We start from the raw sequence: 18,968 nt of genomic DNA, 5'->3' as shown, positions 1-18,968 counted from the left end.
TACCACCCGGGGAAGGCAAATGTGGTAGCCGATGCCTTGAGCAGGAAGGACAGAGAACCCATTCGAGTAAAATCTATGAATATAATGATTCATAATAACCTTACTACTCAAATAAAGGAGGCGCAACAAGGAGTTTTAAAAGAGGGAAATTTAAAGGATGAAATACCCAAAGGATCGGAGAAGCATCTTAATATTCGGGAAGACGGAACCCGGTATAGGGCTGAAAGGATTTGGGTACCAAAATTTGGAGATATGAGAGAAATGGTACTTAGAGAAGCTCATAAAACCAGATACTCAATACATCCTGGAACGGGGAAGATGTACAAGGATCTCAAGAAACATTTTTGGTGGCCGGGTATGAAAGCCGATGTTGCTAAATAAGTAGGAGAATGTTTGACGTGTTCTAAGGTCAAAGATGAGCATCAGAAACCATCAGGTCTACTTCAACAACCCTAAATCCCGGAATGGAAATGGGAAAACATTACCATGGATTTCATCACTAAATTGCCAAGGACTGCAAGTGGTTTTGATACTATTTGGGTAATAGTTGATCGTCTCACCAAATCAGCACACTTCCTGCCAATAAGAGAAGATGACAAGATGGAGAAGTTAGCACGACTGTATTTGAAGGAAGTCGTCTCCAGACATGGAATACCAATCTCTATTATCTCTGATAGGGATGGTAGATTTATTTCAAGATTCTGGCAGACATTACAGCAAGCATTAGGAACTCGTCTAGACATGAGTACTGCCTATCATCCACAAACTGATGGGCAGAGTGAAAGGACAATACAAACGCTTGAAGACATGCTACGAGCATGTGTTATTGATTTCGGAAACAGTTGGGATCGACATCTACCGTTAGCAGAATTTTCCTACAACAACAGCTACCATTCAAGCATTGAGATGGCGCCGTTTGAAGCACTTTATGGTAGAAAGTGCAGGTCTCCAATTTTTTGGAGTGAAGTGGGGGATAGATAGATAACGGGTCCGGAGATTATACAAGAAACTACCGAGAAGATCATCCAAATTCAACAACGGTTGAAAACCGCCCAAAGTCGACAAAAGAGCTACGCTGACATTAAAAGAAAAGATATAGAATTTGAAATTGGAGAGATGGTCATACTTAAAGTTGCACCTTGGAAAGGCGTTGTTCGATTTGGTAAACGAGGGAAATTAAATCCAAGGTATATTGGACCATTCAAGATTATTGATCGTGTCGGACCAGTAGCTTACCGACTTGAGTTACCTCAACAACTCGCGGCTGTACATAACACTTTCCACGTCTCGAATTTGAAGAAATGTTTTGCTAAAGAAGATCTGACTATTCCGTTAGATGAAATCCAAATCAACGAAAAACTTCAATTCATCGAAGAACCCGTCGAAATAATGGATCGTGAGGTTAAAAGACTTAAGCAAAACAAGATACCAATTGTTAAGGTTCGATGGAATGCTCGTAGAGGACCCGAGTTCACCTGGGAGCATGAAGATCAGATGAAGAAGAAATACCCGCATCTATTTCCAGAAGATTCGTCAACACCTTCAACAGCTTAAAATTTCGGGACGAAATTTATTTAACGGGTAGGTACTGTAGTGACCCGAACTTTTCCATGTTTATATATATTAATTGAGATTGATATTTACATGATTAAATGTTTCCAACATGTTAAGCAATCAAATTTGTTAAGACTTGATTAATTGAAATATGTTTCATATAGACAATTGACCACCCAAGTTAACCGGTGATTCACGAACATTAAAACTTGTAAAAACTATATGATGACATATATATGGATATATATATAGTTAACATAATACTATGATAAGTAAACATATCATTAAGTATATTAACAATGAACTACATATGTAAAAACAAGACTACTAACTTAATGATTTTTAAACGAGACATATATGTAACGATTATCGTTGTAAAGACATTTAATGTATATATATCATATTAAGAGATATTCATACATGATAATATCATGATAATATAATAATTTAAAATCTCATTTGATATTATAAACATTGGGTTAACAACATTTAACAAGATCGTTAACCTAAAGGTTTCAAAACAACACTTACATGTAACGACTAACGATGACTTAACGACTCAGTTAAAATGTATATACATGTAGTGTTTTAATATGTATTTATACACTTTTGAAAGACTTCAATACACTTATAAAAATACTTCTACTTAACAAAAATGCTTACAATTACATCCTCGTTCAGTTTCATCAACAATTCTACTCGTATGCACCCGTATTCGTACTCGTACAATACACAGCTTTTAGATGTATGTACTATTGGTATATATACTCCAATGATCAGCTCTTAGCAGCCCATGTGAGTCACCTAACACATGTGGGAACCATCATTTGGAAACTAGCATGAAATATCTCATAAAATTACAAAAATATGAGTAATCATTCATGACTTATTTACATGAAAACAAAATTACATATCCTTTATATCTAATCCATACACCAACGACCAAAAACACCTACAAACACTTTCATTCTTCAATTTTCTTCATCTAATTGATCTCTCTCAAGTTCTATCTTCAAGTTCTAAGTGTTCTTCATATATTCTACAAGTTCTAGTTACATAAAATCAAGAATACTTTCAAGTTTGCTAGCTCACTTCCAATCTTGTAAGGTGATCATCCAACCTCAAGAAATCTTTGTTTCTTACAGTAGGTTATCATTCTAATACAAGGTAATAATCATATTCAAACTTTGGTTCAATTTCTATAACTATAACAATCTTATTTCAAGTGATGATCTTACTTGAACTTGTTTTCGTGTCATGATTCTGCTTCAAGAACTTCGAGCCATCCAAGGATCCATTGAAGCTAGATCCATTTTTCTATTTTCCAGTAGGTTTATCCAAGGAACTTAAGGTAGTAATGATGTTCATAACATCATTCGATTCATACATATAAAGCTATCTTATTCGAAGGTTTAAACTTGTAATCACTAGAACATAGTTTAGTTAATTCTAAACTTGTTCGCAAACAAAAGTTAATCCTTCTAACTTGACTTTTAAAATAAACTAAACACATGTTCTATATCTATATGATATGCTAACTTAATGATTTAAAACCTGGAAACACGAAAAACACCGTAAAACCGGATTTACGCCATCGTAGTAACACCGCGGGCTGTTTTGGGTTAGTTAATTAAAAACTATGATAAAATTTGATTTAAAAGTTGTTATTCTGAGAAAATGATTTTTATTATGAACATGAAACTATATCCAAAAATTATGGTTAAACTCAAAGTGGAAGTATGTTTTCTAAAATGGTCATCTAGACGTCGTTCTTTCGACTGAAATGACTACCTTTACAAAAACGACTTGTAACTTATTTTTCCGACTATAAACCTATACTTTTTCTGTTTGGATTCATAAAATAGGGTTCAATATGAAACCATAGCAATTTGATTCACTCAAAACGGATTTAAAATGAAGAAGTTATAGGTAAAACAAGATTGGATAATTTTTCTCATTTTAGCTACGTGAAAATTGGTAACAAATCTATTCCAACCATAACTTAATCAACTTGTATTGTATATTATGTAATCTTGAGATACCATAGACACGTATACAATGTTTCGACCTATCATGTCGACACATCTATATATATTTCGAAACAACCATAGACACTCTATATGTGAATGTTGGAGTTAGCTATACAGGGTTGAGGTTGATTCCAAAATATATATAGTTTGAGTTGTGATCAATACTGAGATACGTATACACTGGGTCGTGGATTGATTCAAGATAATATTTATCGATTTATTTCTGTACATCTAACTGTGGACAACTAGTTGTAGGTTACTAACGAGGACAGCTGACTTAATAAACTTAAAACATCAAAATATAGTAAAAGTGTTGTAAATATATTTTGAACATACTTTGATATATATGTATATATTGTTATAGGTTCGTGAATCAACCAGTGGCCAAGTCTTACTTCCCGACGAAGTAAAAATCTGTGAAAGTGAGTTATAGTCCCACTTTTAAAATCTAATATTTTTGGGATGAGAATACATGCAGGTTTTATAAATGATTTATAAAATAGACACAAGTACGTGAAACTACATTCTATGGTTGAATTATCGAAATCGAATATGCCCCTTTTTATTAAGTCTGGTAATCTAAGAATTAGGGAACAGACACCCTAATTGACGCGAATCCTAAAGATAGATCTATCGGGCCCAACAAGCCCCATCCAAAGTACCGGATGCTTTAGTACTTCGAAATTTATATCATATCCGAAGGGTGTCCCGGAATGATGGGGATATTCTTATATATGCATCTTGTTAATGTCGGTTACCAGGTGTTCACCATATGAATGATTTTTATCTCTATGTATGGGATGTGTATTGAAATATGAAATCTTGTGGTCTATTATTATGATTTGATATATATAGGTTAAACCTATAACTCACCAACATTTTTGTTGACGTTTTAAGCATGTTTATTCTCAGGTGATTATTAAGAGCTTCCGCTGTCGCATACTTAAATAAGGACGGGATTTGGAGTCCATGCTTGTATGATATTGTGTAAAAATTGCATTCAAGAAACTTATTTTGTTGTAACATATTTGTATTGTAAACCATTATGTAATGGTCGTGTGTAAACGGGATATTTTATATTATCATTATTTGATAATCTACGTAAAGCTTTTTAAACCTTTATTGATGAAATAAAGGTTATGGTTTGTTTTAAAATGAATGCAGTCTTTGAAAAACGTCTCATATAGAGGTCAAAACCTCGCAACGAAATCAATTAATATGGAACGTTTTTAATCAATAAGAACGGGACATTTCACTTGTGGATGCTTTTGGAAGTTTGACCTAATGTTTGGGTAGTTTAACCCCAAACCCATGCTCTAGTGATGTTTGGAACTTAAACTAATCGGTCGAAACTTATATTTTTGGGAATCGTAAAATGGGTCATTGAACCCGAATGTTGATGTATACTTTTAATTAAGATGTATGCGCCTTTTGAACATGAAACAATTAATTAATGATGCGATGGTTCGATGTAATTAACGACTTGATATATTTTTTATAAAAAAAACTATGCACATTTTTCTTAATATAATGGTTTGGGTCATTACAGTACTTTTGGGCTTTTTGCACTTAAATCACGATTTGTGCTAGTTTTGGTCGATTCAATGGTCCACGAATATCATAAAACATACATGGAACATGTTTATGTGCTCAACACGCATTCACAAACACATTCAAATCATGAATCAAGCATCACAAACTCATTTTACAAAAACACACATTAAATACAATTTAATCCATCAAAATTTGAGATGTTTACCTTGTTTGAAAACTAAAATCATAGAGAATTAGATGCACACATTCACTAGCATTGATTTACACTTTTTGATTTTATAGATTTAGAAGCAAAAGGGTGTGTTTAAGTTTATGAGTTTCCAAAACTGGCAAGTAGGAACGAGAAGAGCATATATACACAAATTAGGTTTCTTCATGACTAGGAAATCTAATCCACGTTTCACACGGATATTTACCAGTTATCTGGAACACAATGTACCTCATTAGGCGGCTCTAACGAGGTCCACTTCACAGAAGGAAATATGTAATGTGACCCTTGTCACAAAACGCGCATTATCACATATACAAATACTTATAAAACACATAATTAAATTTCACTACTATTAACGAATTAATTTTAACTAAGGGCAAATGGGTCATTACCACTATGCCTAAATCCAGATTGTTACATATATGTTTCTGATAAGCAAAAAGAATAAATATTTGATCGAGCTAATAAGTAATAAATGAAGATTTGTAAATATGTGATAATTTTTTTGGGTATTTTTGATAAATTTAATAACATTGAACAGATTTGAAGATCAACAATTCTAATCAATACAAAAAGTAATCAAAACGAGCCCTAGCTAAAACTATGATCCTAAAACAAACTGGCTCACCAATATAATGAGACCGCATCTAATAAGGAACAACAAATCAACTAGAAACTAAAATAAAAAAGAACCTTGATACCGGTTATTATACTAACAAACATAAAACAATAAAACGAACAATTTAGGAGTTATTGATATTATACTGTTAAATAGTTAAGTTCTGGAGTGAAAATTCTAAAAGAAAAGACAACTCAAATTTTGATTTTTATATAACTTTGATTCCTAGAAATCATGTGTGACTATTCCAAGGCTTCTGTGACTCTTCAAAGTCCTTTATGACATTTACAAGTCAGAAAATTAGACAAACTTTTAGTATAATGTAACAAACAATTTAAAAAAATAAAACGATTATAACATGCTTTATATTTAGTATAAAAATACGTAAAGAATTTTCAAAATAATGATGTGAAAGTGTTCAACTTTAAAACGATGTATTACTTCCCCAATGTTAATTTATTGATTTATTTTAACAAAAGTTGCTTTAACTATATTGTTACATTTGATAAGTGCTCTTAATGCTCACACTTGCTTTTCAAGTTTCGTTACACCCACCTTCTCTTTGTAGCCCCTTGAAATAATTATTGAACCCCTCCCTCAAACTTTTAGGTAAAGTCACACTACATGGAAGATCTAGTAATTAACTTTCTTATTTTTTTACAACAAAACCTAGTAATTAGTGTCTTTATATCTTCACAAAAATATATCAGGTTAAAACTATATTATAAGCACATATGGGGTAATCAGATAAAAGGTTGAAAACAATCCCTAGATAATTCAATTGGTCATTATAAAAATATTCATCGTCCCAGATAAACTAAACAATATATATCTCATTCGTTTACAAATCTCATTCCTTTAAAGTTCACTACATATAATTTTTTAATTTAAATCTAGTCACTCTAACTTTGTTATGCCACTTATATTTTCACCTGTAAATAAGCTGAAAAATATTATGGTTAAGAGAGTTATAAATAATTTAGTATTATATAATTTAATATATTTCTACGATTTATATGCAGGAATTTTTTTTTTTTTTTTTTTTTTTTTTTGAAAAACATCTTAGTCAGGTAAAGTACACAAGTACACAAATATAAAATACAAGTAGTTTAATTTAATACCCACTTTAGATTTGGGTAAAAAAAGAGTACAAACACTAATTTTGAAATGGTATATATATTAATATTAGAAGAAATAAGTGTTATTTGTTTTTAGTGTATAAATTTTATTATATTTTATATATTCGTGCTCGCAGATATTTTTACTGTCAGACTTTTAATTTTCTGAAAATAAACTGCAAATATACAAACTTAGAAAATAGCTTTTCATAGCTGTAGACCTAATACAAAGACAAATGAAAAGTAAAATGTTCTTAAATACATATTTTATTATTATTACTCATTTTAATAATTGTTATTATTAGTTTCTTTATTAACATTACATGATTATCATGGATGTATTCAAAGGTTATAAAAATGTAAGAATCTTGTATGATAATTTAAGGAAATATGTATAAGTAAAAAGGTTATAAAATTTATGAATGGTTTCATTGATTCTATACATATTCGTATAAAACTTGTACAAATAGTTTTTTAATATTAAATTATTTACAAATATTGTATTGTAACTTTTGTGAATGTACTACTTTTACCAGTTAAAATATATTCTCGTTGGATTTATCTAAAGATTTGGATTTATCTAAAAATAACTCTAAGGTCTATCTTTAAGAAATTATTACAAACAATATTTACTTGTACTTTATTAATAACTAACCACTTTCTAGAAAAAACCACCATAAATCAACCAAATGCACAATATATTTATGCATAGTTTTTTTTCTTAAGGATAGCCCTTAGGGTTAAAAATAGAAAAAATCCTTGTTTTAATACTTGTTTAAAACTTTATGACAAATATTATTATTAATATTATTTATTTTTACGTTGTTGTTATTTTTGCTATTATTTTGAATTAGTAACTAAATTTTATAACATTGTGCGCAAAATCAAAGTTATAAAAATTATTAATCTAGGATGAATAATTTTATTTGAATGATATTTACATTAAATGATTAAAAATGTGGACTATCTAATTACCATTTTGTCTCATATTTATTGTCCATCAAAAAAATCACACAATACTTTTTAAGACTTTTCAGTTTTATTACTTACTTTTTTACGTATATGTGCCGAGTGCCTACTGGTCGTACTTTTGATGAACTGATCAGACTTCAAGATTTAATTGCAGGTTTTGAATTCAGCAATTCATCTGACTTTTGGTCGTGGTCGCTAGCAAACAACGGATTTTTCAGTGTTAAAAAACTTGCTGCTGTCATTGATGATGCTTCACCGTCGGGTACAGTCGCTGCATCTCAAACTATGCGAAACAATCTCGTCCCTAAAAAGCTTGAGGTTTTTTCTTGGAGGGCTACTCAAAAACGTATCCCGACAAGGATTGAACTCGATAAAAGGGGGGGTGGACTTGCATAGTGTTAGATGTCCAATTTGTGATGATAGTGTGGAATTCGTGGAACATGCTTTCATTTTTTGTAAAAAAGCACATGATCTTTGGTCCCGGATTTTTGCTTGGTGGGGCATCGGTAACTTCTCAAACCTTAGTATGAATGAATTACTTTGTGGAAATTGTCCGGTATCATCCTCAAGGCTTGGAAGAAAGATTTGGCAAGCGGTCGAGTGGACTTGTGCGTATTATATTTGGCGTCATAGAAACAAGACGGTTTTTCGTGGTGAAACTTGGAATATTCCGGTTGTCTTCAATGAAATCCAAGTAAAGTCTTTTGATTGGATATCACTTCGTTTGAAGAAAAAGAAATTAGATGGCTCACGTGGCTTAACGATCCTAGTGTATATCTAAAGTTAAATTAGTTTTCTTTCTGTTTTGTAGTCTTTTGTAATCGGGTTTGCTCCCTTTGCAACCCATGTCGTGATTATTCTTTGGTTTGGCCTCCTTATTGGTTGCCACTGTTGTAATATTCTCTTAAGTAATATAGTTTTGCCTTGCTTTTCAAAAAAAATTTTTTTATTTATTTATAAAAGTAAATAATTTTTCTGGAACAGTAAAAAAATAATGAAAAATAAATATGGGAGTAAGAAGTAACATATTCGTTAACAACCCCTTTTAATTCTTTGCATATTGATCGAAATAAAAAATTAAAATACACGTATATCCACTATGCACCGAGAAGCCGCCGGTTCCAAAAATAACAGGAAAAACGGGGCTCCCACCAAAATTAGGTCAACGTAGTAAAGTAATAGAGTCAACAATGGAGATTGCTTCGTTGTCCACCAATCAAATCACACAACTCATTCTCTCATGTACAAATATTTATTTATATTTATATCTAAACTCTTATTACAAGTCTGAAACTTGTTCATATTAACCGTTTCGTATCGTAATTTAAATGAAATTGAAACATAGATCGGCGAAATTGAAGCGTTAATCAGATCGATTTTAGAATTATAGAGATGGAACAGAAGCACATTTTGTTATCGGCATTGAGTGTTGGTGTAGGCGTTGGTGTAGGGCTCGGAGTTAACAAGTGGAGTAGCAGCGGTGTTGACGACGGTGTTACGGCGGCGCAGATTGAGCATGAGCTGCTCCGGCTTATTGTCGACGGTAGAGATGAGAAGGATACATTTAAGGAATTTCCTTATTACATCAGGTGATAATCGTTATGCTACTGGATAATTTGATACATATATTGATACAGTTATCAAACTAATGTGATATTATTGATTATTGTTATTGAATTTAAATCTTCAAATCTTCGCGGTTAAGTTTTTTTTAATATAATTTCGCGTTATTTATCTATTTTCTGACATAATTATTTTTGGATGTGGAAAAAAATGAGCTTAGTTTGATATCATCTGCTTCACAAGTTATTGATTAAATAAATTATAATAAATATTTATTGCTCATTTAGTGTTTAGTATAGGATTTTGTAAAGGTCTTTAAATAACAGATCTATCTTGTTAAACTATGTAACTTATTTTTACAATCTGTATTTAGCATATGGCTTACTCATCTATAATTTGTAAGCCTATTACAGAATTTGCAATTTTGAGAAGCTTTGTGCAATTATAAATTAATGTCATTTATAATTTATAGTGTCCTTGATTTGAATTATATTTTCATAGATTAATATTTCTTTTAGTTGAGGAGGTTTATAGTTTAATCTATTTATTGCTGTTGGTTAGGTTTTGGGTCTAATCTTTTTAAAGTTGTAACACTAACTAATTGATGTTGTTGGTTAGGCTTTTAGTCTAATCTATTTTCTTGCAACCAACAAACTTATTATTAATTGAAATCACAGTGAACGGACACGATGGTTGTTGACAAGTGCAGCATTTGTTCATTTAAAACATGTGGATGTTTCCAAACATACCAGAAATCTTTTGCCTGCAAGTAGGACTATATTGCTCTCAGGACCTGCCGGTAAATAATCAAACTATTCTAACATGTGAAAGTTACAACTCATTTCTAACCCGACTAAATTGAATGTCTTATGTATGTTGTCTTTGATAGAGTTTTATCACCAAGCACTTGCAAAGGCTTTATCACACGAGTTTGAAGCAAAGCTACTAGTGTTAGACATTGTTGACTTTTATGGAAAGGTATTAACAGACTATCGGAATAGTTTTTTTTTTTTCTTCTTCTGTTTCAGATTCTGATATGTAGTGTTTTACTAATGTTTGACATTTACCCTCAGATCCAGAGCAAGTATCGCACATCTAAGAAGGACTCTGTAAGTGCAACATTATTTCTCAAGAAGTGCTCCTCTTACAATTTAGACATAATTACTGAGATAGTCCCTGTGGTTTGCACCAAATTGCTGGTTTGGTCCCTAGTTTTGTATGTGGATAGTCCTTGTGGTTTTCAAATCTTACTGAGATAGTCCCTCGCACTGACAGTCGTTAAAATAGTCCATTAAATAGAGTCATGTGCAAGGCATGTGCGGGTATCTCAGTGGTTATGTCTTTAATATATATCTTGAGATAAACTTGCATATATGTAAAATGTACAGAATTTTTTTCCGTTTGTACATGATCTGATAGTGGTTCTTCCTTTAGACTGTCGCAAGATCCATATCGGACATGGCATTGGAGCGGATGTCAAGTTTACTTGGATCATTCTCCACCGGAAAGGAAGATGGGGGAGGTATGAATAGAATCGAATATTGATACATGATCCTTTTATTCTCATTCGAAATACATTATATGATATCGATGACTGAAAATTTGTAGGAACTTCAAGTAGCAGTGGCACAACTGCCAAATCAAGGTATGGTTTTGATGTCAGCATCATCTAATGACACGAACAATTTTATTTATTTTTTTTTTTTTTTTTTTTGACATCAGTTTATAACATCACTTTTATCGTACATTTTGTAGGAGTACAAAAGTTAATAGTTACACATCAAAGCATCATAAAAATTCCTCTGTTTCTTCCGATTCCCCTGCTTCAAGTATAGGTTAGTGTTTTCATATTCCATTATTTTATTAATTGATAACGATTTCTAATTTTACTAATATTGTGTTGAAAATGTGTTCATATGTTACTGATTTTTCAAACTATGTTTACTTCTCTAGCTTCTCTCAAGCATGTGACCAACTGTCCTCTTGACGAGAGAGTTTTTTTGCAGACATTATACAAGGTAAATTAAATTATCTCATGGTTGCCAATGTCACTCAAGATAATATTTAACAATATCACCACATAATTGCAGGTTTTAGTCTCTTTCTCTGAAACAAACGGCATCATTCTCTATATCAAGGATGTTGAAAGATTTCTTCAATCACATCGCACATTTGAATTATTTGGTAAAATGTTGAAGAGACTATCCGGGTCAACGTTAGTTATTGGTTCACGGATTTTGGACCCACATGCAGAAAGTGTTGTAGATAATGAAAAAATCGCCTGTTTATTTCCTTACAATATTGATATCCGACCACCTGAAGATGAGTATCATCTCAAAGAATGGAAAGCACAGTTAGAAGAACAAACAAAGGACTTTCAGTTTCATGATAACAAGAATCGTATTGCTGAGGTGTTAGCCGAAAACGATCTTGAGTGTGATGATTTAAGTTCAATTTGTCTAGCTGATAGATTGTTTATCAGTGATTACATACAAGAAATTGTGATATCTGCTATTTCTCATCATTTAATGAGTCACAAGGATCCAGAATACCGAAATGGAAAGCTCGTTATATCATCTGCCAGGTAAGCATTGTTATTTTAGTCAACAATAAATCATCAAAATGCTGTCTTTTAACTTCTATTACAATTACAATTACAATGTAACAGTTTGTCACATGGATTGAGCATCTTCCAAGAAGATAATTGTGGTGGAAAAGATACTTTAAAGCTGGAGACAAAAGCTGACTCATCAAAGGTTTGTTCTATCTAACTAACCACATGATGATTTTATTAATAGATGATTGTGCTGAAAGTTCATTCCTTTGCTTACTTTATCTCATTTTTCCTGTAGGGACCAGAAGGGGAGGAAAATGCTGCATCCAAGTCTGACAACAAAAATGAGACCGAAAGAACAGTTCCTCCAAAACCGGTATGTCATGCCTGTTTGGTTGTACGTTTTGAAAGCCCTGTTGTAAAAAGTCGGACGACGCCTCGGTTTGGGGACTCGCCCAAAAAACGCCTTAAAAGTCGGTCAACATTGAAAGTCGGGTCAAAATAGGTCAAAGTCGGGCCGAGTCGCGGGCTGAGTTGGGTTCGAATAAGTCAAAGTTGGTCAAAGTAAAAGGTAGGCCAAAAAATATATATTGATTAAAATTAGATATTTTTCCATATATCTATGTATGAAATACTTATGTTTTATGTGTAATATAGTATATGTTTAATATATTAATTACTAAAAGTCAACGTTTGTCAACGTCCCACTCGTATGCTACTCGCGACTTTTACAATCTTTTTTGAAAGTAATATTGTGATACAGAATAATGGAAATCAGCTAGTGTTTGGGTGTGCTTATGCGGTTTGAATTTGTAATGATCAAATAATCAAACATGTAGGTTTTGACAAGTTGTAATCATTTTAAGAAACTACCTACATAAAGTGCTTGTGGAATTTCACTAAAATTATTTGACTCCTAAACAATCAGATGATCCAAATAAAGCAGAATATTTTTTTTTCAAAGAATAAATTCTCATTATTATGACTTAAAATAGCAATAATCAGTTGCATAACATAGATCAAAGTATCAAACCTCTTGATAATTCTCTAAAAATTAACGTTTCACGCCACATCACCAGGAAGTTCCCGACAACGAATTCGAAAAGCGCATAAGGCCAGAAGTTATCCCGGCCAATGAAATCGGCGTAACGTTTTCCGATATCGGAGCCCTCGATGAAATAAAAGAATCACTACAAGAATTAGTCATGCTTCCTCTTCGACGTCCCGACCTTTTCAACGGCGGACTTTTAAAACCCTGTCGTGGTATATTACTATTTGGCCCTCCAGGTACAGGTAAAACAATGTTAGCAAAAGCAATTGCTAATGAAGCTGGTGCAAGTTTCATTAATGTCTCAATGTCAACCATCACTTCAAAATGGTTCGGTGAGGATGAGAAGAACGTTCGAGCTTTATTCACACTTGCCGCAAAGGTTTCTCCGACTATAATATTTGTAGATGAGGTTGATAGTATGCTTGGGCAACGAACGAGAGTTGGAGAACATGAAGCTATGCGGAAAATTAAAAATGAGTTTATGTCACATTGGGATGGGTTGTTGACTAAACCGGGTGAACGTATACTTGTTCTTGCAGCCACTAATAGACCGTTTGACCTTGATGAAGCCATTATTAGGCGGTTCGAACGCAGGTACACTTTTTTTCTTTTTCAACCATTTTACTGTGGGCCAATTCGCTTTATATGTTATCTCTAGTAGGTTAAATGGGTAAATTCGTGAACTTATGATGAAAATGAAATTATTCAGTTAATCTGTATGGGTCGAAAGTCACATAAGTGAACTTTTTTGCATTACATGTAATTTACTTATTTTTTAGAACATATGTATTATATTTCAAAAATTGTAGTTCTCGTGATCAGTCACGTATATTTGCCATTTCCAAACACAATTTAGCATGTTATGATATGTATTAAGAGTGAAACATTGTTGACCTTCAACTAGTTTGACCCATTTCACACGTTCCCTTTTTATCTACTTTATACAATTTACAGATTTTTGATAAAATGCAACACAGATTATCAAGTTTTAAGTAAATGGTTTGAGATTGCCACTTCTAAATATAGTACTGCCTTATGCACACATGTGTTACTTTTTTTTTTTTTTTTTTGAAATGCAAGCCCCCCCAAAGTGTAGCCCTGTTGGGGATTGAACCTAGGTCCCTTTGGAACTTTCCAAGCATCTTACCACCAAACCACCCCTTGGGGTTACACATGTGTTACTTTAATCTTTACTTTACAAAGTAATAATTTGAAAATAAGAAACAATTTTTAGACGAACCTTATTTATTGTGTACAGAATTATGGTGGGTTTACCATCAGTGGAGAATCGAGAAACGATCTTGAAAACTCTGCTTGCAAAAGAAAAGGTAGAAGGCTTGGATTTTAAGGAGCTTGCAGTAATGACAGAAGGATACAGCGGAAGCGATCTTAAGGTTTGTTATGTATCTTCGAATTCAGTATGAATTATAAGTCTGCAAGGAACGTTGGTATTAACTACTGAAACAGAATTTATGTGTAACAGCAGCTTATCGACCAGTGAGGGAGCTAATGCAACAAGAAAGACAAAAGGATATTGTAAGTTGTTGTTACTTGATGTAATTCCCATTTTGAATTTTGATATACAAATTCATTATATTTGTATATAAATTTATTGATTATTTCATTTAAAAGGACAAGAAAGGACGCGATGAAGCACAAAGTGAGACGAAAGAGGGTGAAAGTGTTATTAAACTGAGACCTTTAAACATGGAAGACATGAAACAGGCAAAGAATCAAGTAAGAAGATAGTTTAAGTTTTTTAGTAGATCACTTTAAATTAAATGTTTGCCTGTTAGTCAAGTTTCTGACAATTTTGGGCATTGGTTTTGGTGACAGGTGGCAGCTAGTTTTGCTGGTGAAGGGAGTGTAATGGGTGAGCTGAAACAATGGAACGAGTTGTATGGGGAAGGTGGTTCAAGAAAGAAAGAACAACTAAGTTATTTTCTTTAAATGAAAATCAGGTAAACGGAACCACCAACACTGTTTATTTTAGGAATCGGAGAGTGAAATGTAACATAATTATTTCCTGATAATTGGTTTGTACATTTAATAACGGAATAATCATTGTGTGGTTGGAGATTGAAGTGTAGAAGAAACAAACAGGATCATGTGAATTACGGTGTAAATTCGTGATTGGGAATTGGAAATTGTAGAATAATAGTTTATTGTAAATTGTAAATGTAAATTATATGGATTGATGGTTGATTATTGTTAGGAAAAGATTTCCTATTATTAGAAAAATATTTTCTATTTATTAGAATTGATTGGATAAAATCGGTAGTTTGTATAAATCCCTTAATTAGTGAAATTTGCATTTATTTAGGGGATTTAGTTTTCTAATTCTTATCCCCCAGACTCTATAAATAAAGAGGTTTTGGGGTGAGATTAGTTGTCTTTGCCTGCAGCAAGAACCGATCTTATAACTTTGAGATCGTCTATCATATGTTTTTCATTGTTTATGTTCTTCATTTATTCAATAAAATGTTAAACTTTGAGAAACTTCTTTTGTTCTTCGTTTCTGCACTAAGCTAATGTTTAATTCTTTTGCTTGATCGACGTTATGGGGTCTATCAATTGGTATCAGAGCAGGATCAACATATCTTGTTGATGATCCGGTCATTTTCGAGCAAAAGATGTCTTATTGAAGATATAAAGAAAAATCGTTTTCAGATTCGTCATGCTATGCGCAGTCTATGTAAAACGATTGTTTTAGATTCCTTGGCCGTTGGATCGTCATGATTTTTGGATATGAGGTTAACGGCATATAGATCTATCTCGTGTAAAAATTTTAGCTTGATCTGATAATTATATTAAAAGATATGTATTTTTAGTTCTGCTGTAATTCTGAGTCTGGAAACTCAGACTCAAGACTCTGATTGAGATATGAGTCTGGATTTCGGACTTAACAGTTTGACTCAAATGCAGACTCAAGATCAGACTCAAGCACAGATTATAAAGATCAGATTCAGACTTCAGTTTCGCGTGAACTTATACTTAGTAGAAGTCAGACTTACACGAGGTCAGACTCAAAATACTTCAGACTCTAGGACTCCAGACTCAAATCAGGTCAGACCCATTTGAGTTCATCTCTTTTGAACTCATATTTTGAAGTGGTTATTCCTCAATAAGAAGACCGGATGTTAGCTCAACATAATCAACATTTATGAAGATGAAGATTCAACAAATATGTTCAACATTTATACGCAAGTGGTTAAGCGGTGGTGAACGCGGTTTTTCATGCATATTTTCAAATGCAGTTTTGTCATGATTATGTTCATGTTAGTTGATGATTTGTCTTCGGAATACATAAGTGCTGATGAGATGTTGAGGCTATGTGTACAACAATGATAAATAAAGAGGAGGAGAATCAAGATTAAAGAAAGATCAGTTTATCAAGAGTTATGAAGATCATACAAGATGGTTAAAGCTTTGAAGACAAAGATTAGATTTATTTTTAGTCTATATTTCTCATACCCCGTCCAAAATCTTCATGAACGAATACAATAACATCTGGTACCATCGCGATGAACTGACGTCTATATGTCATGAATGACTCCATGTAATGTCTCTAGAGTGAGTAAATGCACAGCGGAAGATTTCTTTCATACCTGAGAATAAACATGCTTTAAAGTGTCAACCAAAAGGTTGGTGAGTTCATAGGTTTATCATAAAACAATAAAATTCATCATTTTGACAGACCACAAGATTTAAATGCTGCATGGTACAAATGGGCCCGAATCCTATACCCACCTGTAATGTACATGCGATATCTTTTAAATACAGTACACCTTTCTCGTGTACGAAATCCTTTTTCATAAAATCTTAGTAACCGTACACATATCTCGTGTACAAAATATAATACACATAACCTGTGTATAAAAATCATTCTCTCGATATATAACATTCACATCAATTGGAGGCAATTATCATGTCCACATAATTCAATGGTGGCAATTATCATGTTCACATAATTCAATAATAATCCGCAGAACTTATGTCTGCATAATAATTCATTCGAGGAATGTTTTGCTTGTGTCTATCTCGTCAAACATTTATAAAAGCATTTCATGTATTCGCAGTTCAAAATATATTTCAAAAGCATTTAATAAAGCAGTTGTAAAAACAGCGCATGTATTCTCAGTCCCAAAAGTAAAGAGTAAAAGGGAATCAAATGAACTCACATCCAATATTTTGTAGTAAAAATATGCATACGACTGAACTGAACAATGCAGGATTGGCCTCGGATTCACGAACCTATATTAATTATATATATATATTAACACGTATAATTGTAATCGAATGAATTTATATATTATTAGTGATATACTTGTTATTGTGTGTTTCATTAGTAACTTAATTAAAGTATTTATTTTATATTCTTTAAATAAATAAAAATGTTTATATAGTTTAGTTAAGTATATTTATATATGACTAATTTTTATTGTAGTAATGATAATAATATTAGTAGTAATATTGATATTAATGGTAATATGATTTTTATAAAAATATTAACGATACTAGTAATATTAAAAATGATAATAATAATAATAATAATAATAATAATAATAATAATAATAATAATAATAATAATAATAATAATAATAATAATAATAATAATAATAATAATAATAATAATAACTACTTTACTATTAATGATAATAATAATAATAATAATAATAATAATAATAATAATAATAATAATAATAATAATAATAATAATAATAATAATAATAATAATAATAATAATAATAATAATAATAAGTAAACTACCTCAAAGAAGTAATCCTAAAAAAAATGCTCAAGTCCGGATTTGAACCCGCGACGTCCCGCTAACCCGTAAACATCCTTAACCATCCAAGCTAATCCATTTTTCTGATTTATTTCCTTATTAATTCTATATAACCATATTTTTTTCTGTTTTCCCTCTTCTCCTTCTTTTTCTAAAAAGAAATGTCACAACCCAGACTCGAACTTGAGATCTCTCACTTAGAAACTACACTACACCAACCATTCAGCCATTTCAATCTTTCTGTTATTATTTGAAAACTAATTTTATTTAACTCGTTATTAACAGCTCCTTCTCCCTCTTCATATCATCTTCATTCAAATTTTATCATCATTTCACTTAATCATCATCATAATGTATTCGTATATGCTCATCTATAACATACACCCTCATCATTATCATCTCACTTTCGTTATTATCGTGTTCAATTTGAAACAGAAAATACGAATATCGTTTTTCATCACCATCTTAATTTAACTATCATCATTATCACTTCATTAACACGATTTATCATCTAATAACTACTTCATCAACATATCATCATTTTAACATCATTGTCACTCGCCACTATATCTTGATTATAATCAACCTCATCCTTCATATAACCTCATCACGATAGTTCTTTTCATCTCGCCTTCGTTGTCGTCATTCATCCTAACCGTAACCATTCCTAATCTAACATCATTCTTAATTGTGCTCACCATAGTTATTGTATTTGTATCATCAAAGATCATTATCTAATCACCATCATCAACCTTGCTATTTCAGTCTAACACGAACTATTAGCACAGTCTTGGCCCAATACCTAAACAAGGACACGGTCCACCAAACAGAATCATGTCAGCCCAAATTTCCTCACTCAGTCTAATAGCAAGGAATGCAATTCGGCCCATGTAGAACAATTATATAGGTCTGACCGAATCTTTATCCAGCTCAAATTTTAAACACAAGTGAGT

At 32.0% G+C, this 18,968-nt stretch overlaps 1 protein-coding gene across 2 annotated transcripts; it reads left to right on the top strand.

Annotated features, from left to right (window-relative positions):
* The first annotated feature begins 9,337 nt into the window (after window positions 1–9,337).
* LOC139892994 (uncharacterized) lies at window positions 9,338–15,482 on the top strand. Of its 2 annotated transcripts, none has more exons than XM_071876124.1 (16): window positions 9,338–9,647; window positions 10,299–10,420; window positions 10,511–10,599; window positions 10,701–10,730; window positions 11,056–11,143; window positions 11,230–11,266; window positions 11,377–11,456; window positions 11,575–11,639; window positions 11,712–12,205; window positions 12,290–12,377; window positions 12,474–12,551; window positions 13,255–13,820; window positions 14,485–14,620; window positions 14,694–14,762; window positions 14,859–14,963; window positions 15,063–15,482. In XM_071876124.1, exons 1-16 carry the CDS (start codon window positions 9,451–9,453, stop codon window positions 15,174–15,176), a joined length of 2,358 nt encoding a protein of 785 aa, XP_071732225.1. In that variant the 5' UTR covers window positions 9,338–9,450; the 3' UTR covers window positions 15,177–15,482. The 2 variants fall into 2 exon arrangements, with proteins under 2 accessions (XP_071732225.1, XP_071732224.1); XM_071876123.1 differs by having other exon boundaries at window positions 10,695–10,730.
* Window positions 15,483–18,968: the final 3,486 nt, after the last annotated feature.

This window comes from Rutidosis leptorrhynchoides, chromosome 2 (genome assembly GCF_046630445.1).
Source record: "Rutidosis leptorrhynchoides isolate AG116_Rl617_1_P2 chromosome 2, CSIRO_AGI_Rlap_v1, whole genome shotgun sequence".
Taxonomy (NCBI): domain Eukaryota; kingdom Viridiplantae; phylum Streptophyta; class Magnoliopsida; order Asterales; family Asteraceae; genus Rutidosis; species Rutidosis leptorrhynchoides.
This window is presented reverse-complemented; position numbering and strand designations above follow the sequence as displayed.